The sequence below is a fragment of the Pseudonaja textilis genome, chromosome 4 (genome assembly GCF_049901715.1).
Source record: "Pseudonaja textilis isolate UNSWEBS1 chromosome 4, rPseTex1.2, whole genome shotgun sequence".
Classification (NCBI taxonomy): Eukaryota; Metazoa; Chordata; class Lepidosauria; order Squamata; family Elapidae; genus Pseudonaja; species Pseudonaja textilis.
Window position 1 is genome coordinate 6,064,495 of NC_141993.1, and position 25,803 is coordinate 6,090,297.

Genomic DNA, 25,803 nt, shown 5'->3' on the forward strand with positions numbered 1-25,803 from the left:
CCAGTTGTGAAACAGAAAATGGGTCCAACTTAACAATAGATAGCTGAATATTGTTTATAATTGGACCATGTAAAGAACTGTATAGGTCTCCACAGGCCTGTTAAATGCAGACACATTCACTGGGCTGGAAAATGGCTCAGTACTTTATGCCAAACTAGCTGATAACCTGGTGTTGCCCAGATATTTATTTATCCCTATCCTGTATTAGACAGGAAAATCCTGTAGTCGGGATTCACACTGTTGTACTGTCTCTGAAGCTCTAGATGTAGTAGCTCTCTCACACAGGGTCACAAATCTTCTATTCCTCTCCTTGGGAGTTTCTTGTCTATGCTAGTGTTTCATTTCTGTAGCATTTGATTGCACTTGGCCAATTGCCTGACATTTCCTTTGAGGGCTGAGGGCCCCTTAGAACCAATCCCCCTTATCAGACGGAGCACCCTTGTAAAGTACTGTGAAGCCATTACCGTGGCAACTCCACTGTGCTGTACAGTAGAAGCCATTTTAAGGCACACACACATACACACACCGAGGGGTGTTAGGGGTGTCTTATCCCCCACAGTGTGTGTGTGTCTGTGTGTGTGTGTGTGTGTGTGTGTGTGTGTGTGTGTGTGTGTGTGTGAAAAAAGAAGAAGATGGAGAGTCAAGGGAAAGATGGGGAATGAGACCTGGATTGCCACACCTCATCTGGTTCATTTTCAAGCAGCGGTGTCCCCGAGGAAGGGCTCAACATTGGCGAGATGGCTGGTGGACCGTTGCAATCCCCTTCTGAACACACATGAGACAGCAACATGCTAGGGACAGCCCTTGACTACCTTCTACCTACCATCTTGCTCCCTGTAGGCACCAGTACTTCCAGTATAAGAATTGACCTGTTTTGGGGATAATAGATTAGAACATTGAGGTGTGAATTGACCTGTCTGGGGAACAATAGGTTAGGTTAGAGTACGGGTGTCAAACTCACAGTGTCACATTGCTGTCACATGACGTATCAGCTTCTCGCCCCCAACAATCTGGGTCCTCATTTTACCAACCTTGGAAGGACGGAAGGCTGAGTCAATCTTGAACTGTCAGGATCAAACTCCTGGCAGTAGGCAAAGTTAACCTGCTATACTGCATTCTAACCACTGTGCCACCATGGCTCTTATAAAGAGAATATTTGGAGTTCAGGATTGCACTATGGGGTCCTTAGTGTCCTCCGTAGCTTGGTTGTTTTCTTGAAGACATTTCATGACCCAACGAGGTAACGTGATCAGTGCTAGCAAGGATAATGGAAATGTTTGCAAGAAAACAGCCAAACTCAGGGAGCACTGAAAAAGTATCTGAATATCCACAATCCTAGGTAAAGTCTATGCTTTGTAATAGTAAATTTGGCAATAATAGCAGGCCTTGGGAGTTTTTATATGATAGTTTTGATTTACAAGTTTTAGGTGTTCTGTTTAGTAACCCTGCAGCGACCCAGAAAAAGAGGAGGACAAGTTTATTTTCCAGGGCACCTGAAGGCCAGACAAGGAATAATAAATGGAAACTGATCGAGGAGAGATTCAACCTGGAAATAAGGAGAAATTTTCTGACAGCGAGAACAGTCAACTGATAGAACAGAAGTTGCCTTCAGAAGTTGTGGGATCTTCATCCCTGGAGGCTTTCAGGAAGAGACTGTACTGCCATCAGTCAAAAATGGTGTAGTTTCCTGCCTAAGCAGGGGGTTGGACTAGATGACCTACCAGATCCCTTCCAACTCTGTAATTCTGCAAATTCTACCCTGCAGATATTTATTCATTTATTCAAGTTCTATAGCCAGTTATCTCAATCCGGTTGATTCTAGATAGGCTGTATTTCTCTTAGGTTGAAACGTCCAGTCTCATTTGCAGCCAAAGCATTCGGCCTTTAGAAAGTCCAGATTGGAGATAATTCCACTGTCCCAACATCTATTTGGTGCATTTTTATATATAAATTAACATGTTTATGTAGAAAGGCAGAAGGCTTAGCCAGATATTCTAGTTTATCATAATGAAATGATTAACTAAAAGCAATATTCAGAATAATTAAGGCATGGTTTAGGAATATTGTTCTGATGGACACTGGAGCTTCCATCAATTCACACTCCACCCTATCACAAATGAGGGATTGTAATTTCCCCAGAGGAAATTAAAATAAACAGACAAGCCCGAATAAAATGTCCAGATCTTCCAAAATATGAGCAAATCCTTGGAAGGACTTGCAAAATGTCAGAGTTTTCATAAGATCTCTCTGCAGTGCCTCTTGGAAACTTGGGAGTGTTGATCTTGTTGCGAGCGAAAGTGACTTCATGGACACAACCATGAAATGGGACATTTGTCTTTTTCTGTAATTCTTTTTTAAAATAATATTTCCTGATCAAGCTTGGTTTCCTGATGATCTAGTCGACTCCAATCATAGCGTGTATCAGTGTTCTGACCCAGGCTTCCCAAGATCATGAAGCCGACTCCTCGTCCCAATAAAACCCCTTTTATTTAGGTTAAAGGGAATTCCTCTCCAGCAAAGTCCTGACAAACCGTCTTGCAAGAGATTGCACAACTACAGACCTTTATCAGGTTTGGAGAGTTGCCAGGCCGATAGCTTCCAAACACCACACTGTAGCAGCAATTACTTGGCAAGAAGTCAGGAACAGATCTTCACCCTAATGGATTGAACTAATGGTCTCCTGCAAACACCCCTCCCCCCTTCACTCCTCTTTATTCCCTATGGGAGGGGCCATTCACCATCCGCTTGTGGCTTTACTCCCAAGTCGACCCCTTGTTCTTTAACATTTCCCTTCTTCTGGCAGCTCTGTGCATGAGCACATCGGGAACATGCTCCAGCTGTTCTTCTGCCCCACTAATCTTCGACTCTGAAGGCAGCTGATAACTGTCGGAGGACCCTGGCCCCATCTTTGCCTCCAATGCAGAGCCCTCATTAGAGCCTTACCCAGACTCCAGGACTGGTCCATGTTCCTCCCCAATCTCCTCACTGTTTGACTCTGTTGTTGGCCACAACATTCAGATGTGATCTGATGTGCGGGAACCGGGGTTGAACACTGTTATCAGTCTCTGGGTTTCTGCATAGCGGTCTCTTGCAGTACAACCATGTTGTGTCTCCTTGGCAAGTGTTAGCATGTAAAATTGCCATTTTATTTATTTGTTTATTCACAAGAATCTAAATTCAGCACCAAATAACTATTTAAATTTAGTCAGCGCTAGATGATTGGCACTAGATAAGGGTTAATGCCATTCGTGGGAGACTTGCATCGCTTGTGGGAATGTGATGATTCCTAGCTAATTCCTCTCTTGACTCCCTGCTCAGGCTCTGCCTCTCTTTCCCCTACAATAATATGGCAAATCTGCATGTTGAACAATTTATATGATTTCTACCTCCCCATCTGCAAGGAGCCACAAGTCTTGCAACATATTTTTTCTTGGTATTTCTCTCTCAAAGCATGAAGTAAGAGAACGAGGCTCTCAGTCTCCCGCAGAGCCAATTAATTTCCATCTTATTGAGCAATAGGGCTTTTCCTTGACAGATATTACGGTACAAAATAAAGCAAGCTTTTCCAACACAATGTTTAATCCTCCCTTGGAAATTGAAACTATTTATTCATGCCTGCTATTTATTTATTTTTTTTAAAAAAAGATTGCACTAATATGTCGTTTGACTAATCAGTGCCGTACGGAAAACTTCCTCACTCACTGCTCAGTAACAGCAATTTCTACCAATGGAAATGGTTATTATTGGTGGGGAAATTAACATTCTGGAAACCGATCAAGGAGAAATTCCATCTAGAAATAAGCAGAATTTTTCTGACCATGAGAACAATCAACAACAGCTTGCCTTCATCACTGGAAGGAAGCTTTCAAGAAGAGACCGGACTGCCATTGGTCAGAAATGGTGTAAGGTCCCCTTCTTGGGCAGGAGATTTGGACTAGATGACCTACAAGGTCCCCTTCCAACTCTGTTATTCTGTTTTGTTACATATTGTTTTGGAAACAAAACAACTTTCTTACCTCTCTTGATTTTCTGCATACGGATACATTTACCACTACGTTGTTTGATCAGTGTAACCATGCTGTTCCTTGGGTAGATAGTAAATTTCTTCTGCTTTGACCTCCAGACTGATCTCTTTTAAGACCTGGTATTTAATGTCCCTTAGCTTGGCAAGGTTGTTGAACTGCCCTGAAATTATATATCAGCAAAGCTCCAGCTCAAAATGGAATCACAACTGAGATTTCTTAGCCAAACGTTTAGTCACCTTGGAGTGCTTTGCGGGAGGCATAACAGTCTCCACAAGTGCTGCATTTATTTATTATTTATTTATTTTAACACATATTTTCCAGGTCTGCTTCCCCACCGCCCCTTACTGGACTTAACAATGTCCTGCTCTGCTCTGCTCTGCTCTCACCTCCCTCTGTTCCTCTCCTCTTCTAACTTTCAGAGTATCAGACACCAGTGGAAACGCTCTGGCTATTTTTAAATTGGAACACAGGCACAGCCTAAATGGAAGATCCAGAAATGGATCTGGATTTGTACACCTCTGGGTTTGGAAAAAGGTCAAAGAGCTGAATTCTTGGCAATTTAACCACAATAATAACAAATAATCCAGTGTGTGTTTGCATCTCTCTCTCTCCCTCCCTCCCTCCCTCCCTCTCTCTCTGTCCTTCTCCCTGTCTCTGTCTCTCTCTCTCCCCTCTCCCTCTCCCTTTGTCCCTCTCTTTGTCTTTCTCTCTCTCCTTCTCTCTCTTTCCCTCTCTCCCCCTCTCTGTCCCTCTGTCTCTCTCCCCCTCTCTCTGTCTCTCTCTGTGTCCCTCTCTCCGTCTCCCTGTCTCTCTCTGTCTTTCTGTGAAATGCAATTTGCAGAGTGAATGCTACTTTTGTCCCTTATATTGTACCCATGTGCAGGTGGTTTCTCTTGAATAAAAGTAGCCAATTCTTTAGTTTTTAATGCAGGGGTCCCCAATCGTTGGGCCCACTATTGGGCCTTGAGGCATTCAGAACCAGGTCTTTGGACTGATCTCCTGTAGTCCCCATTCTCCTCTGCATTGTTGGGTTGATGTTGTTTCTCTTGACTAGGGCTCTCTTTCTTGGTCATGGTGTGAACACCTCAAGAGGAAGACTTCCCTTCCTTTTCTAAGTTCTACTCAATCTCCAGTTGGCTCTGAAGGCAGAAAAGATGTGAGAGCAAAGTAACCAGAATGGGATCAAATTTGCAACCTTTGCAGAGCCTGGGGGTCTCAAGAGAGGAGCCCCAGGTTATGGATTGTCATGTGGCTCCATGTGGCCTGGAGAACTAACTTCCTCTAGTTCTATGGCCCTTTCAGAGAAGACGTGATTGTCAGATCAATGTTGCTTTTCTTCCTAGGTGTCATAGATAAGAATTGGCTTAGCACTGAGGAGAAGAACCTGAGCAATAGAAACTCAGTGGCTGAAACTCAAGGCATCCTCCAGTCATTGAGTTGTAGGGATAATAAAGCCAAGGTAGATAAGCATATCAGTTGTTCCACAGTCTTGGATAAAAAGCACTGTGAAGCGGTATATAAGTCTAAAATAAATGCTATTGTTATTACTCCAAGAATTTGTTTTTTGAAAGGAAGCATTTGCCAACCATCCCGCCACTGGTCCAGTTACAATCATTTCTCTCACCGGTACAAGTTCTCGCTTCTGAATTGAGAGAGGAGGAACTTGTCAAATTTCTTTCTGTTGTGATTGATAAAGTCTAGGCAGAGTTGCACAGCTTATTTTTTTTATCTCCTCCCTGACGGTAAAAGCCAACATCCCTGATCTGAACTCCTGGTGATTTAAGAGACATATTCAAGTAATGTTCCTGGCATTGTTGTCTCTCTGCGATTCCTCCCCCCACACCCACCTCCCCCAAAAATTCCAATCTAGTCTCACAGTTCATATCTTAAAATGGGTGAGAAAAGCCAAAGGCGCTGCTGAGAACTATGTTTATTTGGTTGGAGGGGGCGGCAGTGGCCGTGAGGGCCAAAGCAAGCTTTGTGCGATATTTCCAAAGCGGGTGGGCCAGAATTCATGTGGGAGGGAGTTTAAAGAGATGATATAAAGTCCTTTTGAGCCCTTGCAAAATTGAATGCCCCTGAAATCCCCCCCAAGTTTCCTAAAAGACAAAAAGCTGCACCCTTGTTGCAATCCAGCTTTGCAATTTTAAGTTTATTTTCTTTTTTCTTTTAAATAAATTTTATTGATCATATTTTCATCATAAAAACACATTTCCACTCATTATAGCGTTCCAGTATCAGTGTTCAGTCACATTGACATACTTTCTAATTATGTAGGTTGCTACTATATATTACATAGTTGTTTCTCTATTCAACATAAACCCAATATTTACAAAATTACAAACAGTATTTATCTCATTTTACTACAGCTCCTTTGTACCCTTCATCTATCAGCTTTGTGTCTACCCTCCAACCAATTGTACCATAAACTCCAGATCTCATCGGCGAAATGCTGCAGACGTGACCATAAACAAGGAATTTTCTTCCATATATGGTGGACCTGCCCCAAAGCTAAGAAATATTGGCTCAAAATTAAGAATTGGCTAGAAGAAATTACAAAACAAAAAATTGAGATGAAACTAAAGACATTTTATTGGGTATATTAAGAAATAATATCTGTAAAAAATGCCAATACATAATAATTCATATAATAACTGCAGCCGGAATTGCCTTTGCCCAGAACTGGAAACAAGACAATACTGCTTCCAAGATAATGATAATAAAAAAGGTTTTAGAATGTGCAGAGATGCCTAGGTTATCGATGGAATTAAAAGGCAATTTTAAGTTTCAGTCATCAGTCTGAACGCTTAAAAGGGGGTGTATATTGGAGGTGGAGACCCTTTGAGAGCTGTATGCGACAGAATTATATTTTAATGTATGCGGATTAGTGTACATTCAAAGTTACAATAAAGTTATTCTAAGTCTAAAACCGTCTATATGACCCATCGCTTTCACAGGGAATAAATGTGACTTCTAACTTGTCATGTGCAAATGATATTTCATGTATGAAAAAAAAAGAAAGCTTAATAATGACACATGGTGTCCTAATAGCATTAGCATTTAGACTTACATACCGCTTTATGGTGCTTTACAGCCCTCTCTAAACAGTTTACAGAGTCAGCCTGTTGCCCCCAACAATCTGGGTCCTCCTTTAACCAACTGCGGAAGGACGGAAGGCTGACTCAACCTTGAGCCTGGTGAGATTCCAACTGCCATATTGTAGGCAGCCGGCAGGCAGCAGAAGTAGCCTGCAGTACTGCACTCTAACCACTGTGCCACCACAGCTAATCATGGTACTCAAATATCAAACCACCTCATCTGGCTTCAATGAATGCCATTGCGCCTAGTGCTGAAATGTCAAAATCTTGGCACAAGGACAGGCTTTCATCTTGGAACCTTTACACATTTCTTAGAAAATAAATTTGGGGGGAAAAAAGAGAGCATTCTCACTCTTTTTCCCTCTTCAGGCTACTCCCTCTCCTTTTTATACAAACTGTATACAATTCCCGTTTTTGGTATTGCCAGGGTGTGTGTGTGTGTATATGTTGAAAGTCAACCTCTCCAAGGAGTTAGAAATGAAAGAGCTTGGAATGTAACCCGAATGGTCACAATTGCTTTGATCGGCCTCAAATATCTATCTGCTGAGGTTGCATTCAGTCAGGAGATAAGCGAAGGTTACACCAGCAAACCTGCTTACTCAGACTCAGTTCTGCTCTAGGTCCAAGGCTTGTAATCCCTTCTAGCCTCCTCCCTTCCCAAAGGACCCAGTTTGGCTGCAATATTTAACGTTCTCAATTTTCATCCCTTTAGTTTGAAGGTCCAGGCGATGTCATAATTTCCACTGAAATCACGGGGGAGGGGGGTGTTTATGTTTCAGTTAAGATTCACACACACACACACACACACACACACACACACACACACGTGCTGGAAATTGGCACAAAAGGATTGAAACACTTGAGCCTTTTTGACAAGATTAGGAGCTCAGCACAACACGTTTGGGGAGCTGGCTTTCCATAGCTGTTCCTCCACCCTCTCAGGCCGCTTGGCTAGATGCAATTTGGAAGCCTTCGCGTGCAGCTCTCTTTGGAAGAAAAGGCCCGTGTGATTTTTGCAGACCAAAACAAAGTCTGTTAATTGACTCCTCTACATCAGCGATATCGCCCATGTTTTATTTAAACACTTTTTTTAAAAAATCGAAGAATGATAATCGTTAAATGTTGCCACTCTGTAATCTCCTGCTGGCCTAGTTTACAATAACATGAGGTGATAATGCCCTTTGTTTCTTTTTTTTTCTTTTTAGTTTAGCGTGATTTGCAAATCTCCCCATTGGGGTTGGAAGAGGCCTCAATCCAGGCGCGTGCAACAAATCATATCTTAAAATCTGAGGTTGGTTTTCATGAGTGAGCACAGCCACAGGAGGAATTAACTCTCTATCCTTTGTCAGCACTGAGCATATTTTGAAAGAAAGCAAGAATTTGCAACACCAAGGTGTATGCAATGCAATGCAAGAATAGAATACAATAGCGCAGAGCAGAGCAGAGCAGAGCAGAACAGATATTGGATGAAGAATAGAATGGAATGGAATAGAAGAAATAGAATAGAATATTGGATTGGATTGGAATGGAATGGAATGGAATGGAATGGAACGGAATTGATTAGAATAGAATACAATAGAATAGAATAGAGTAGAATAGAATAGAATAGAATAGAATAGAATGTGTTTAGAATAGAATATGGAATGGAATAAGGACAGAGTAGAGTAGACTAGCATAGAGTAGAGTAGAGTGGAGTAGAATAGAAGGGAAGGGAAGGGAAGGGAAAGGGAAGGGCATAAGGATAGGATAGGACAGGATAGGACAGGACAGGATAGGATAGGAGTTGGAATGGATCTTGGAGGTCTTCTAGTCCAGCTCCTTGTTCAAGCAGGAGAATCTATACTATTTTAGAAAAGCAACTGTCTAATCTCTTCTTGAAAACCTGCAGTGATGGAGCATCCATTAATATCTGAAATGAATTGTAGTGTGCCCACATGCCCAATGGAGGCTTGGAATGTGTTGTTTTATTTAAAATAATGATATGGCCACCCGTCTTTTGGAGCACAACACTGACCAGCTAACGGCAATAATAAAAATGTTAAAATATTGTTTTAATCGACTGCATAAAATTATATACACATTTTTTTTTTAAAAAAAAACCCAGTAAAACAAAAACGAGCTGCCCAATCTATGGATAACTTCAAGATTGACATCGATTCTGACTAACGTCTTCATCTAAAGTTCATTTAGGCATGAATTAGGCATATTTTGGATTGAAATGCATGTGAGTGGCAATTACCTTTTTACACACAATTAACCTCCCCCCCCCCGCCATCCTTAATTGAATTTGGGCTGAGACATTCAATAATTTATCCTTTTGATAGCTTTACCAAACCGACCAAAATTCCAGCAAAAGAATTGGGAGGCTGAAGGCTAAAATATATAAAGAGTGTTTGCAGGAATTGGGTATTTCTAGTCTAATGAAAAGAAGGATTGGAGGAGACACGATAGCAGTCTTCCAATATTTGAGAGGCTTCCACAAAGAAGAGGCAGTCAAGCTGCTCTCCAAAGCACCAGAAGGCAGGAGAGGAAGCAATGGATGGAATCTAATCAATGAAAGAAGCAACCTAGAACTAAGGAGGAATTTCCTGAGAGTGAGAACAATCAGCCAATTGAGCTGTTTGCCTCCAGAAGTTGTGGGTGCTTTATCACTGGAGGGTTTTAAGAAGAGACTGGACAGCCGATATAGGGTCTCCTACTTGAGCAGGGTTTGGACTAGAAGACCTCCAAAGTCCCTTCCAGATCTATTCTGATTGATTGATTGATTGAAAGAACGCAGGGGTGGGATTCAATTTTTTTAACAACCGGTTCTGTGGGTGTGGCTTAGTTGGTGGGCGTGGCTTGGTGGTCATGTGACTGGGTGGACGTGGCTTGGTGGTCATCTTATTGGCTGGGTGTGGCCAACTCAACATCACTCACATCAAGGCACGCATCTCCTCACCTGGCCTCTCATGATTGTGGGGATGCTGCAACAGTCGTAAGTGTGAAAAACGGTCATAAGTCACTTTTTTTCAGTGCCATTGTAACTTTGAATGGTCACCTCACACAAACAAAGTACCAGCAAAGTAGGGGGAAAAAACTCCAGAGACGTTCCTGAGGCAGAAAGTCTAGTCCTGCCAAAAATGTAATAAGGGTTAACGAAGACGCAATTTCTGTAAGCAACACCAGAATGTTTCCTTCCTGCCTTCCTTACAGGATTAGGCCAGTAATTTCTTCTAACAACCAGTTCTCCGAACTGCTTAGAATGTTAACAACCGGTTCTAGCAAATAGGTACAAACTGGTAGAATCCCACCCCTGAAAGAACGCCTATCTACTCCCTAATCTCATTCTGCCTAACTTTCCATGAATTCTTTCTTAAATAGCTTTTTTTATGGGGTGCCCAAGTTGGTGCCATATTAAATGGTTGGAAGGTCTCTTCCAACTCTGTTATTCTGTATATATTTGGAAAGAAAAGAGAATAATAAAATGCATGATTGAAGAATCCTTTTGAATAATGTCTTTCCACACAGATGAGGGGAAGTAATATTTTCTGCTGATGGTTCAATTTGGCTCTTTAATCTGGGTCTTTGCCCTTTTTTTTTTTTACTGAAAAAAACTGACATAGTCAGTTACACAGAGACAATTAACCATGTTTGAGTTTCCTCTTCTGAAATGTAGCATTGGCCCTGAAAGGCTTTCCTTTTTTTTTTTTTTTTTTTGTGGGTGCATAACAGGAACATGTGTGAGTAAGGGTGTGTGAGTAAAATCAGCCTCGAGAGGTGGAGAAAGGATTTTGGAAGGCTCACAGTAGGTTGACATCTATAACACTTCCTCCGGTCGTTTTCTTGCCAACGGATGAATTTCCCTCCTGCAATATTGCTTCAAGAGGGATGATCTCAATACAATCCCCATAAATCATAGGAGACAACTGCAGATAACCAAGACTTAGTCAAGCAATCCAGAAATATTTCTATAATGGTTTCATAACTAAAGGTAAAGATTCCCCTTGCACATATGTTCTAGTCGTTTCCGGCTCTAGGAGGCGGTGCTCATCTCCGTTACAAAGCCAAAGAGCCAGTACTGTCCGAAGACATCTCCGTGATCATGTGGCCGGCAGGACTAAATGCTGAAGGCGCATGGAATGCTATTACCTTCCCACCAAAGTGGTCCCTATTTTTCTACTTGCACTTTTTTTACATGGTTTTGAACAGCTAAGTTGGCAGAAGCTGGGACAAGTCATGGGAGCTCACTCCATGACACGGTGCTGGGGGTTCGAACCGCCAAACTGCCAACCTGTCTGATCGACAAACTCAGCATCTTAGCCACTGAGCCTCTTTTGTTTCCTAAGTAGGTTTTTCCAGTTCCAAGGGACATTACGAATGGGTGTACCACCCACCCTGTGGTGAGTTGATTGACCACGCGGTGAGTCTGCTTCAGCTTTCTCAATCTCTCTCTCTGTGTCTTTATCAGGAAGACCATACCTGGCTCACAAGAAGGAAGCACGGGGCCATTACATTTTCCAACAAACAAACTATAGCTCAAAATCCAGGAGGGAAGTTTGTTTGAGAAGGGGAAAGGAAGCAGGCAACGCCAGGCGAACAGCAGGAAGGGCTAGGAGGGAGGTACATCTGAAGGACAGCAGGAACGTTGCCAAGCATGCCGATAGACTGTGGTCAAACTGCGATTGCAAACAGCAGCAACACAAGAACCGACTCTCTTGGTCTCAGGGGATTGCCAAGATCCTAGAGATGCTCTCTGGGCACTTTAGGAGAAGAGGAATTAAATTGGTCCTCCTTGCCTTACTGTGATCCTAAGAACGATCTGTTTATTAACCTCCCCCCGCCCACTGTCCTTAATTGAATTTGGGCTGAGACATTCAATAATTTATCCTTTTGGTAGGTTTATCCAGCAAAAGAATTGGGCCAGGGGACCTGAAGGCTAAAATATATGAAGAGTGTTTGCAGGAACTGGGCATGGCTAGTCTAATGAAAAGAAGGACTAAGAGAGACAGAATAGCAGCGTTCCAATATTTCAGGGGCTGCCCCAAAGAAGAGGGAGCCAAGCTTTTCTCCAAAGCACCTGAAGGCAGGACGAGAAGCGATGGATGGAAACCAATCAAGGAAAGAAGCAACCTAGAAGTAAGAAGAAATTTCCTGGGAGTGAGAACAATCAGCCAATTTAACCATTTGCCTTCAGAAGTTGTGAATGCTCCGTCACTGGAGGTTTTTAAGAAAAGACTGGACACAGTCACTTACCTGAAATGATATAGGGTCTCCTGCTTGTGCAGGGGGTTGGACTAGAAGACCTCCAAGGCCCCTTCCCTATCTATTATAATTGATCGATTGAAGATGTGGTGGCCACTTTTAAAGCAGCAACATGTAAACCAACAAAGTTGTCTTCTTTGCTTTCCGTTTACACAATCATCACACATGTAACTTTTTTTTATGAACTAGAATGGTAGAAATGTAAGGAAAAAATGGCATAGGATCGTAGAATCGCATTGCTGGAAGGGACTTCGAAGGCCTTTTAATATAATCCCCTGCCCATCCCAGACAAATGGTTGTCCAATCTTTTCTTGAAAACCTCCAGGGATGAAGCACCCACAACTTCTGGAGGAAACTTCTGTTCCATTCATTCATTTTTGTCACTGTTGGAAAACTCCTCCTTCAATTTCCAGGTTGGATCTCCCCCCTGACAAGCTTCCATCCGTTGTTGAAATTGCCATCCCACGTCAAGACTCGAACCCGCTAAGGAGTTTGCTTTGGATATTTCTAACAACGAGGGAATGTTTGATGCGACATTTTCAGTTTGATTTGGGATACGAAATTGTCCCGGGGTCATCAGATTCCCCTTTTTGTGACGGGGAAGCCAGGATTTACTGGCTGTTGTTATTCACTTAACAACTGCAGGGTTCGACTTAACAGATGCATAGCAAGAAAAGTTGCAAAAATGGGGCAAAACTCACGTAATGAACGCCTCACTTAGAAATTAAAACTTTGGGCTCGTCTGTGGTCATAAGTTGAGGACTACCTCAGTGGTGGGATGCAATTTTTTTTACTACTGGTTCTGTGGGTGTGGCAGGGGAAGGTTGCTGCAAAATCCCCATTCCCGCCCCACCCCACTAACCTGCTTTCCAGCTCTGTTCTCCTGTGCAGGGCAACAAAAGGAGACCCAGCCGATCATTTGGGACTCAACCAGAGGCAGTGAATAGATGGGGGCAGGGCCAGTCAGAGGTGGCATTTGCCGGTTCTCTGAACTACTCAAAATTTCCGCTACTGGTTCTCCAGAACTGGTCAGAACCTGCCAGATACCCACCTCTGGACTACCTGCATGCTAAATATTTTGACAGGTGCTCTTCTTTTCTGCACTCTGCACAAGATCACAATGAACTTGCCTTGAAAAATCCCCAAACGAAAAAGAAACAGTGACACACATAAAGTCAGATTATGTTTTTCGACCTAATCTCCAGTTCTTGAGCCCTGCTTGATGGAACTTCACTGAGCTTCCTTAAAGTTGCCATCCTAAAATAAATCTTCCTCAAATAATAAACCCTAAATGGATTGAATTTTGGAGGAAGTCCAGACAGACGTTGCTTCCTTTTTTTTTTGCAAACATTTTAATTGTGTTTGAAGGTTCTCCATTTTATTCCTTACCATTCAAGATGAAACTATGGTAGTGTCCTTCCATTGGCCAGAAATGAGAAAAACAAAGGCCAAAGAAAAGGAAGGAGCACATCAAACAATCTGTGAAATGAATCAGAACCCTATTAACTCTAAAGAGCCCAAAGAGGCTAACAGAACAAAACACAACAGAATAACAGAGTTGGAAGGGAACTTGGAGGTCTTCTAGTCCAATCCCCTGCTAAGGGAGGACACCCTTTACCATTTCAGGCAAATGGCTGTCCAATCTCTTCTTAAAAACTTCCAGTGTTGGAGGATTCACAACTTCTGGAGGCAAGTTGTTCCATTGATTAATTGTTCTAACTATCAGGAAATTTCTCCTTACTTCTAGGTTGCTTCTCTCCTTGATGAGTTCCTATCCTTTGCTTCTCATCCTGCCCTCAAGTGCTTTGGAGAATAGCTTGACTCCCTCTTCTTTGGGGCAGCCCCTGAGATATTGGAAGACTGCTATCATGTCATTCCCAGTCCTTCTTTTCTCTAGATTAGCTGTACTCAATTCCTGCAACTGTTCTTCATATGTTTTATCCTCTAGTCCCTTAATCATCTTGGTGGTTCTTCTCTGCCCTCTGTCTAGAATCTCCACATCTTTCTGACATTATATAATAGAATTCTTTTATTGGCCAACTGTGATTGGACACACAAGGAATTTGTCTTGGTGCACGTGCTGTTGGTGTCCATAAAAGAAAAGATACATTCATCAAGAATCATAAGGTCCAACACTTAATAATAGTCATAGGGTACAATAAGCAATCAAATCATACTTGGAGATAATCAATAAAATTCATTAGGATACAAGTAGCTAAGTTACAGTCATGCAGTCCTAAGTGGGAGGAGATGGGTGAAAGGAAGGATGGGAGGATTAATAGTAATAGTAATGCAGACTTCGTAAATAGATGTAAACTTTTTTTTACATCCTGGCTGTCTCTTGGAGATATCTGCCATCTCAACCTGTCCATGCTGATAACTCAGAACTCTTGCTGTGATAGCTGTCCCGACTATCTATTTCATTCACTGCCTTCCCTTTTACTTCCCTTAGTCTGGAAGAAATGAGAGAAAGCAAGAAACAGCCAACACTTCCTTGTTCAACTGCTGAATCTGTTTAAAAACAAAACAAAACCAGAAAACAAAGGAACGAAAGCAAGAGGGGAGGGATGACGCCAGAGGTCTGGCTTTCGTGGCAGGCAGCCCAACAACAAAATGTCTGTCAAAGGGAGGGAGTGGGAACTCTCTCCCTTTCTCTCTGTGATATTAATATAGTTTTGTTAACTCTAGAGAGTTACCACCGTTCCATCTCAATGAAGGATTTGTTTACGAGGCAGAGGAAGTAATACGAATTTTGATCCATAGCCAAACCATTCAGATTTGAGGTCTCCTTCCTACAAAAGTCGATCGATATTCTCAGCCCTCCAGGTCCTGGCTGTCCCAAAGGTGCTTCTTTTTTTTTCAAGAGGCAACTGGGCTTTTTAGTTTTCTTTGAAGACGTTTCACTTCTCATCGCCAGAAGCTTCTTCAGCTCAGAGGTGAAGAGAGTGCTATTGATCAGATGACTGCAAGGAATCTACACCCTTCCATCCTCCGCCATTCAGTCAGAACTGAAGAAGCTTCTTGGATGAGAAGTAAAAAGGTCTTCAAAGAAAAACCAGAAAGTCCAGTTGCCTCTTGGGGTGGGGGGGGTGGGGAATCCTTTGGAACTTCCTACAAAAGCTGATGTGAGTTGAAGACATCAACCATTCCTCCATCTCATCCCCAAATCATAGAGTCCCCTCCCAGGGGTGGGCTTCAAATAATTTAGCAACCGGTTCTCTGCCCGGTTGCTGGGTGGATGTGGCCATGGTGGGTGTGGCTTAGTCGGCCTCCTGCACCATTCTGGGAGTGAAAACGGGCTGCGGGGGGAGGGCGTTTTTGCCCTCCCTGGGCTCCGGAGGCTCTCTGGAACTTCCAGGGAGGCCTGTTTTTTGCCTTCTCTGAACCTCCACACAGACCCTGCACTTGCTTGTAATTCAAAATTGGCTGCATGGGGTCTTCTTGGAGGGGTGAGATAGGGTGGGTGTGGAACTATCGGTTCTCCAAAGCAGATGTAAAATTAACTTCCGGTTTGTCTGAACCGGTGCGAACCGGTAGCATTCCACCCCCCTGCTCCCATCCTCATGTTGGTATGGCTTATAACTCTCCCCAGTTCCTTAAGGGCTGCTTTTTTGTGATTATCTTTCACAGGTATCCATTACCACTAGCCAAACACTTCTCTAGCAGAGTGTCCACTGATCTATGTTCTTGTAGTGAGCATTGGACAGATCTTGGCATTTTATAGCCACATTTGATCTTTGGGCTGTCCCTGTCCAGAATGGGACAACTCACCATGGCCAATTCACCATGGTCAACTCGCTGTGAGACAATTCAACTTAATTATTTAAAATCATTACAAAATTGTTTTAATTTTTCTCGTTCACATTTCATTTTGTTCCTCCTTTCTTTCATGATTTTATTCCTGTTTTTTTCAATCTGTCTCACTGTGAGGTCAATCAGTAATTAGAAATCAAATATAAATAAATGAGCTGGATACCTGTGCTTCGCTATGAAACTATGTGGTCGGGCTTAGTTTTTGGGGAGGAAAATAAGGGGGAAAATTCTGCCTCTGCCTACCAGCATCCATTGGTATTCATCTGGCTAGCGTCCGGTCAGTGTGTGAGAGAGTTGAGAGCTGTTTGGAAAGTGAAACAGTATTTGCTATGTGACCAAGAAGAAGACAGCAAGGAGCCTGGGTGTGACTTAGCTCAACTGTTCTGTACTAAAGCTGCTTGGTGTTGTGAAAGTAAAAATGAGACTGAAACTCCTCTCCTCTGCTTGTGTTTTGCATTTGGAACACGTTTCTTTTCAGGTGGGGAGGGGGAGTAGAACTCCTTAACATCAAATCATCATCATCATCATATAGGAAATGCTAATGCTCTGATGGTCATTTTGAAAAATCCTTTCTTAGTGAGCACCTGGAATCCAAGAGGAAAATACGTGCCAAATTTCAAGTTTGTAGGCTTTACAGTTATGGAAATTTTGTGATGATGCGTGAGGGGTATTTTGCTGTTTTATAGATAGATAGATTAGATAGATTAGATAGATTAGATAGATAGATAGATAGATAGATAGATAGATAGATAGATAGATAGATGTAGGCCATATGTGCAACACAACTGCATTGCTTTTATTTTGAAGGCAACAGCTTTTTTTTTTCAATTTATGTGTGTGTGTGTGTGCGCGCGCGCGTGCCTACACACCTTCACAATAATGTCTTGGTCCTGTTGGTTTGGTCCTCCGCAACACTACCAGTTTCTCATGTAGCCTCTTGGGAAAATTATTTATCTAACCTTGGATGTCATTGCAGATAGAAGGTTTGGTACTTTATTCAATAGAGTTTTGCAAACAGAAAATAATATCCTGAAAAGAGAAGGTCCTTCTCCCCCCACCCCACTCTGAACTGGCACTAAAGCCAGCAGAGGTGTGTGTGTGTGTGTGTGTGTGTGTGTGTGTGTGTGTGTGTGTGTGTGTGAAAAGCCAGGGAGTAATTAACAAGGAATAGTTAAATAGTTAAATGTTTTCTGTAGGAACAAAACAAAAAACAGATGTGGTTCTAACTTCTCTGTATGGTTTCTTTTTTGTGAAATTCAGAACAGAAAATAAAGACTGTTTTAACCCTGCCACAAATAACCAATTACTTATTTTACGTGTTTGACCTTTCCTGGTGTTTTAAAATGTCATTTATTTTCAATAGCTTTGGGTGCCAAGAATGTCCTGGCTTGTGTTTGAGTTGTATGTGTGTGTATGTGTGTGCATACATTTTTTTTTTAAGTGGTTCTCATCAAACTTTTAAGCACACAAGGATTGTTGAGAGCAAGAGCATCAAATAAGAGCTCTTTGTATCCAAATAGTGTTGCTTTCTCATTTCCTGAAGGCACCAATTCATTCTTCTTCCTGGGGACTTGCAGATGGGTGGTGAACTTCGACGCCCATAATCCTCAGCCTGAAGTCCAATACATCGGAAGAGGAAGGCCAGTCTTGCAAAGAAATGTTACCTGTATTTGTCTATTGGCCTTAATGATCTTTCTAAATAGACTATAGGGAGAGGCCTGCAACTAAATCCGAGTGCAATAATGTAAATTTAAATTAACAGCAAGCCCCCCCCACCAAGCCCCCCTCCCCCAGCCCAAGGAAGTATTGTAACACACCTATCATGGCAATGAAACATGAACTTCCAGTTTAACCCCTCACATCCTGGACGTACCTTGTTTCAACTCCTACCCTCAAAACGACGCCATATGGCATTGCATACCAGAACAACTAGACACAAGGACAGTTTTTGCCCCCATGCCATCACTCTGATAAACAACTGATTCCTTCAACACTGTCAGACTATTTACTAAGACCAGATTACTATTCTTCTTCTCATCCTTCCTTTACCTATCTCCTTATCTCCTTATGACTATAACTTTGCTGCTTATATCTTACAAGTTATATTGTTTACTTAGTATCCTAGTACGATTTATGTTGATTGCTTATTTAGTATCCTATGACTATCACTAAGTGTATCTTATGATTTATGATGATTGTATTTTTATGATGACTATGATCATGATTTTATCACTTATAGCTTTTATGTACACTGAGAGCTTATGCACTGAAGACAAATTCCTTGTGTGTCCAGTCACACTTGGCCAATAAAGAATTCTATTCTATTTCTATTTCTATTGCTATTCTGATTCTGATTCCATATTCTATTCTATTCTATTCTATTCTATTCTATTCTATTCTATTCTATTCTATTCTATTCTATTCTATTCCATTCCATTCCATTCCATTCCATTCCATTCCATTCTACTTTTATTCCTATTCCATATTCTGTTCTGTTCTGTTCTGTTCGATTCCTGTTCCTATTCCTATTCTATATCCTATCCTATCCTATTCGTCTATTCTACTGTACTCTACTGTACTCTAGTCTACTCTAATAAAATGGGCAATGATTGTTTGATACAGTTATGCATATTATTTGTTTAGAACTAAGAAGTGGGCAAGAGAGCCTTGAACTCAGCTCAGTTACTGAAATCCTGCAGAAGATTTGTTAGGATCAGGGCCCCAATTTTAGTTTCATTATTTGATTTTTCATGGGAGTCTGATAAATAAATTGCATGAGTGGAATTTTAAAATCTCTCTCTTTGACTATCTACCTTCATCCAATCGATCAATGGTTATCTTTCTGGACTGATAACAGATTCTATCAGTCTGTTATCCTTCTGTCTACCCTTTGATTATTGTAGAATGAAGATTCACAAGGTTGGAAGGGGCTTCAAGGTTCTCTAGTCCAACCCTGCAATACCATTCTGGATAAATGACTAGCCAATCTTTTCTTAAAACCCTCCAGTGACGGAGCACCTACAGCTCCAGAAAGCAGGCTATCCCATTGATTAATTGTTTTCCCGGTCAGGAAGTTTTACTTATTCGTTTGTTTATTGAATTTATATGGCCGCCCGCTCACTCTCAGTGGCTCCGGGCAGCTTACAAAAAAAATGAAAACCCAATATACAAGCAGTAAAAACAGTAACCCGCCTTCTCCAAACAAGGCTCTTTACGTGCTCCATCTCACTCTAGACTCCCCGGGTCCGTGGGGCAAAATCAGATTTTCAGAGCCTGCAGAAGAGGATCAAAAAAGGAGGACAATTTAATTTCTGTGGGGTTGATATTCCAAAGGAAGGGAGCCACCATAGAGAAAGCCCTAACTGAGTTCTACCAGGTGGACCTTCTAAGTTTCTCCTTACTTCCAAGTTTGATCTCTCCTTAACTCCTATCCACCTCTTGTTTCTTTTCCTGCCCTCTGATTTGATTGCACCATGTCCCTATGGTTGTAACTGTCACCATTTGAAATGTGGCTTTTGTTTGAATGAAGGACAACTTAGAAGTGTGTCAGCCTTGGAAGCCATATTTTACTTGGAAGCTTCGAGGCTGCCACAGCCACTGCCTGGAAATTTAGGAGAGAGGTTTTCTTAGTGAGTAGAAGATTAGATTCAACAACATTCCTTCTTAGAAGTCAAGGACAAGTTAGCCTGCACCTGGGGATAAGCGTCTGGAGGAATGGCTCCAGTTGGGACGATGTTTGATTGAGTCATATGATGAACTGGTGGATGCAGGGGATGAATCTTTGACTTTCTCTCGGGGAAGGGAAAACCTGGAACTCTCCGATTCGGGTTGTCCCAGATGTGCCAATATGACTTCTCGAATAAATTCTTACTTGGATGAACTTGTTTCCTGAGTGCAGAATGATAATTGGGAGTTTCGCTGGAACGCTGACAAAGTGCTCATCTTAGTAACCAGATAAATAACCAGATTTATCTTTTTCTTTTCCAGGCTTTGAACAGCAGTCTGTATAAGAGTGCTTCTCCTTACGGCTCTCTCAATAACATCGTGGATGGCTTGAATTCCCTTACGGAACATTTCTCCGACATTTCCCTATCGTCGGACGCCAGAAAGCCAAGCAAGAGACCTCCGCCAAACTATCTGTGTCACCTTTGCTTTAACAAGGGACACTACATCAAAGACTGCCCACAGGTAAGGGCCATGAAATCTGGGGAGACCTATTTCCTGCACTGTTACCCTGTTTCCCCGAAAATATAACCTACCCTGAAAGTAAGTCCTACCTTGATTTTTACACGTACGCCCAATATCAGCCCTACCCCCAAAATAAGCCCTAATTAAAATCCCACCCACTCCAGAGTGGACGGGTAAAAATTAAGTTAAGGTGGGAATGCGGGGGTGGAGCTGCCCTTCTACTTACCTGTGGACAGTTGTAGCCAGGCCTTGCACACTCTGACACCTGCCTTACCAGCCCATTTCTTCTTCTGATCCAGAGCTCTGTTATCACTGCAGAGACTTTCAGGAAAGCCTTGCCAGCTGCAGAAGAAGAAGTTCCTGAAGGCCTCTGATAGCCAAATGGCAGCCGGGGGTGACGTGCACAAGTGGGGTTATTCAGTGGATGGCATCCCCTCAAAATAAGACCTGGTGCCTTTTTTGGTGGCAAAAAATATATATAAATCAGGGTCTTATTTTCAGGGAAACATGGGATCTACAAATAAGGTTGAGCATGTATATTCAACTTACAACCACAATTGAGCCCAGAGTTTGCGTTGCTAAGCGAGCCAGCTGTTGAGTGTGTTTTGACCCCCATTTCACGACCTGTCTTGCCCACAGTTTTTAAGTGAATCACTGAGGTTGTTAAATGAGCCAAACTGTTGTTAAATGAGTCTGGCTTCTCCATTGGTTTTGCTTGTCAGAAGATTACAAAGTAAGGATCAGATGATCCCGGGATGTTGTAATGGTCATAAACATGAACCAGTTGCCAAGCATCCAAATTTTGATCACGGGGATGCTGCAGTGGTCATAGGTGTGAAAAATGGTCCTAGGTCACTTTCTGTTTCGGTGCTATTGTAACTCTGAACGATCGCTAAACGAATAGTTGTTTTCCTGTTATTCTTAATTTCTTAATGTCAAAGGAAGGTACCTAATGGAGCTTCTCAGTCACCCAAGTTACAGTTATCCCAAAGGTGCTTTTTTTCAAGAGGCAACTGGGACTTTCTGGTTTTTCTTTGAAGATGTTTAGCTTTTCATCCAAGAGACTTCAAAGCTGAAGAAGTCAGTTAGCAAGCACAGAGTTGGGAAAAGTCGCTTCAGGAATATTGAACTCTTCTTTTTGTTGTTGTATTCAGTGAATAACTTTCTTAGAACATTAGAATAATAAGAGTTCTCTCCTTGGTTAGTTTCCATCCCTTGTTTCATGTCTTGACTTTTGGTGCTTTGGGAAACAATTTCCTCTTTGTAGGAGCCCCACAAATATTGGAAGACTGCTATCATGTCTCCCCTAGTCCTTCTTTTCATTAGACTACACATACCCAATTCCCTTAACTGTTCTTCGTAAGTTTTAGCCTCCAGTCCCCTAATCATCTTTGTTGCTCTTCTCCACACTCTTTCCAGAGTCTGAGCATCTTTTTTTGTATTGTGGTGACCAGAACTAGATGCAGTATTCCAAGTGTGGTCTTACTAAGGCTTTATAAACAAGTACTAAAACTTCATTTGATCTGGATTCTATCCCTCTCTTAATGCAGCCTAAGATTGCATTGGCTGCACACTGTTGGCCCATTTTTAAGTGATTGTCTACTAGGAGTCCCAAAATCCCTCTCACGGTTACTGGCATCAAGCCAAGTTCCACCTAGTCTCTACCTATATAGTTGGTTTTTCTTACCTAAGGATAGAACCTTACTCTAATCTATGTTTCATTTTTCTTAGATGGGGCCCAGGTTTTGGCTTGGAATTAGGTTCTAAAGGTCATGATGATTGGGAGAATGCATAAGAATTAACTTAAACGATCTTACATATGTTAAGATTAGATAGATTTCTTTTGAACCAGGTTTAAAAATACTCCTTCCTATGTATGTACAGGCAAGGGGAAAATCTCAAACAATAGAAAATTGAAACTGTGCCCAGGAGAGATAAGTAAGTTGACCAGATACACAGTGATAAGTAACCAGGAGAACCAAGAATAGCAGAAGAAAGAAAGCAGCTGGTATAAAAATAATCTGAACTTTCTATTGTTAGGTAAGATTGCACTAATTTGAGACTCAGTTGAATTAGGATTTGCCTAATCAGCCTTTTTCTCCTCGTGAAAAGTCAGTTAGCAAGGACCGGATGCAAAGAGAGGTGGGCACGATGGACCTTGAGTAATGGGTACCCCTGTGTATCTACTACAGGGTTTTTATAGGCAATACCACACTTAATTCCACTAAAAGTTGTGGATTTTCAGGAAACGTGAGAGGAGGTCTTTCTTCTCAGTGCTTTGATATGTATTGGATTGTTCCCTCTGGAATAAGAAACATGCATGGATGTGAACCAGTTCACACCTCCAAAAAGCCCTCACAAGTTCACCTTCCATTAATGAGACATTTAGACTGAACTTATTTCTTTGCTATGGGACCTATTTAATATTTACTATGTGTGTGAGAGAGAAAGAGGGAAAGAGGGAGGATCACACAGCCTCAGTTTTGATTTCCTCTCATCTTTTTTTCACCTCGAATTTGGATAAAGTCCTTGGAAAACAACAAAATGTATCACAAATGTTAAGTTCTTTAGCACCCTGGCTTTTTCTTAGTGCCTCCTGCTGTTCTCTTTCTTCTCAACCTAGGTGGATTCAAGTTAGCATGTTGTTGACATGGATCAACCAACTGAAGAGCAAATTTTCTTGCCAGGACTTTTGTCTTGAGCTTCTGCCAAAGGCTGCTTCCTCACTTTCTGCCTTCTGGCTGTCTGACCCTGCGTTTACCATTTTGAGAGAGAGAAAAAGAGAGGGGGGAGGAAGGGAAGGAAAGGGAGGGAGAGTGAAGAAGAAGAAAGAAAGACAGAAAGGAAAAAGAAAGAGAGACAGAGAAAAGAGAGAGGGAGGGAGGAAGGGAAGGAAGGAAGGAGAAAGAAAGAAAAGGAAAGAAAGAGGGAGAAAAAGAGAGGGAGGGAGGAAATGAAGGAGGGAAGGAAAGAAAGAAAGAGACAGAGACAGAGACAGAGACAGAGAAAAGAGGGAGGAAGTGAAGGAAAGAAGGAAAGAGAAAGAGAGAAAAAGAAAGAGAGAAAGTGAGGGATGGAGGAAGTGAAGGAAGGAAAGAAAAAGAAATAGAGAAAGAAAAAAGAGTGAGGGAAGGAAGGAAGGAAGGAAGGAAGGAAGGAAGGAAGGAAGGAAGGAAGGAAAGAAGGAAGGAAGGAAGGAAGGAAGGAACCAAGCAAGCTTTGTTACTCAAATATCAACATGTGGTTTGTGGGGGGCGGGGAATTGTCTCCATTTTTTCTCACTGGGTGTGCCAAACTGTTTGGAACTATCTCCCTGACAAAGAGGTGATTTCTTTTAATATCCAGCCTTCTATCTAGAAGATGATAAGAGTTACAAGAAAATGTTCTCCTCGTCGGTGGACTTGGCTTTCAACACCATATATTTAATGTTTGGAAAATCAATATTGTGGGGTAATAACACCTCACAGACTTTGTAGGAAAGATCATCTAATTTCAAGAAGACAGGAAGGCAACCTGATGCTTTCCAGATGATTTTGGACTACAGTTCCTATAGGCACAGGGGTGGGATTCTACCAGTTTGGACCAGTTTGGGTGAACCGGGTCATCATTTGGTCCTGCCAACCCGCCTCTGCCCTTTGCGTGTACGCTTGCTGAACCGGTTGTTACACCGGTTGAATCGCACATCTACATAGGCCCCAACCTGGCAAAATCAGAGGTCAGAGGGTATAGATCCTGCAAAGCAGCAGGATTCCTACCAGGGATGGAGGGCATGTTTACACCATGGTTCAGAATGATTTTAAGAATGGACCCACTTTCCAGAAAAACGGAGAAGAATAAAAGGGTGTTCAAACAAAACAACCACAGCAGCAGCAGATTGTTTAATAAATTTCAAACTGAATTCATCTTCAGGACCAAAGCAAATTCAAACTCCACCATCTCTTTGTAACAGAGACATGTAAAACACATGGATTGCAAAGACCAGTTCAGTCCAGCATCAAGCAAAGTTTTCCTCACTTTTATTGCTTTTTCATGGTTCCCTCTCATTTGGGTTTTCTACCGCTTACCATTCTCCAAAGCAGAGCTCTCCAACTTTGCCAACTTTAAGCCTGGCGGACTTCAACTCCCAGAATCCCGCAGCTTGGTTGACTTCAACTCCCAGAATTCTCCAGCCAGCTGTCTGAGGAATTCTGGGAGTTGTAGTCCACCAGGTTTAAAGTTGCCGAGACCCCTGCTCCAAAGGATATTTAACAAAGAACACGGTCCTTCTTAAGGAGGTGGGCCCTCTCAGATTTATTTGGCAGAACTGGTGGGGGGGCAAACATTTGGTTCCTACAGCTCTCCAAACACCTGGCATCTCGTGGGAAATTGACAGCTTCCCCATTTAAAGACGTAGATTAATGTGACCACAAAACTGTGAGAAAGCAGTTGCTGAGACCAGGCCTGGTTTACAACCATGAAATAACGAATCGCATTTTTTTGTTTTTTTGCTAAATTATCGTAGGGCATTCAGATGATCTTCCCTTTCAATTCGGTGAATTCTTCCCCCTTTTGCCCCCTCTCTGGCCACCATTGTTAAGCGAATCACCACAATTGTTAAATCTGGTCCCACGATTGTTAAGTGAATCTTATCAGAAAGTCGTAAAAGGCGGGTCCCATAAGCCAATTTTTTTCAGTGGCGTCCTAACTTTGAACGGCCACTAAATGAATGTTTATAAATCCAGGATCACCTGCACGTGCATGGAAAGAACAAACTAAGAGTTGCAGGCCAGTTATCATTCCTTGTTCGGCCCACTGAGAAGGTTGGTTTTATTTATTTCTCTTCCCACCCCGCTTGGTTCTGAAATACATTTCCAAATGCTCAAGTGCTCCATTCCTACTTCTGCAAGCATGAAGCTGCTAATGGGAACCAGATGTGGGGTTTACCCCCCTTCTCCAAATTAAAAAGAAAAAAAAAAACGCCCTTCCTTTTGGTGCATCAGGTTTCTTGGAGGAGAAGATTCCTAGAACAGCTGAAACTTTAGACTCCAACTAGTAACAAACATTGGAAATGTTTTGAAGCGAAGCGGGGGTCAGGATGGAAATGCATAGAGCAAATCAAGGGTTTTTGGACCCTGCAATTTCCCCAAGAGAGGAAGGAAGTAAGGAAGTGTGCAATTCTTGTTTAGGTTCCAGTCCACAAAGCTAATTCCTTTTGTTGTTGTTGTTAAAGATGTCTAGGGATAGGAGAACATGTGTAATTTTACGCGTCTGTTAAAATCACAAAAAATTACTAATCAGTTTTTTCTTTCCCATGTAGTCCATATTTCACATCAATGCACCTCTGCATCTATCAACTAGCCTATTTGTAGAAAAGTTCCCATCAGTGGCGGGATTCAAATTATTTTACTACTGGACTACTCAAAAATTCCACTACCGGTTCTCCAGAACTGGTCAGA

The 25,803-nt window shown here is 42.1% G+C and overlaps 1 protein-coding gene across 1 annotated transcript in view; it reads left to right on the top strand.

Moving 5' to 3' along the window:
* ZCCHC24 (zinc finger CCHC-type containing 24) overlaps nucleotides 1-25,803 on the top strand; it is a 116,098-nt gene that overhangs the window by 16,372 nt on the left and 73,923 nt on the right. Inside the window, exon 2 of the mRNA XM_026710947.2 lies at nucleotides 20,168-20,368. Within this exon, the coding sequence (XP_026566732.1) occupies nucleotides 20,168-20,368 (201 nt within the window). The remainder of the gene's footprint in view (nucleotides 1-20,167; nucleotides 20,369-25,803) is intronic.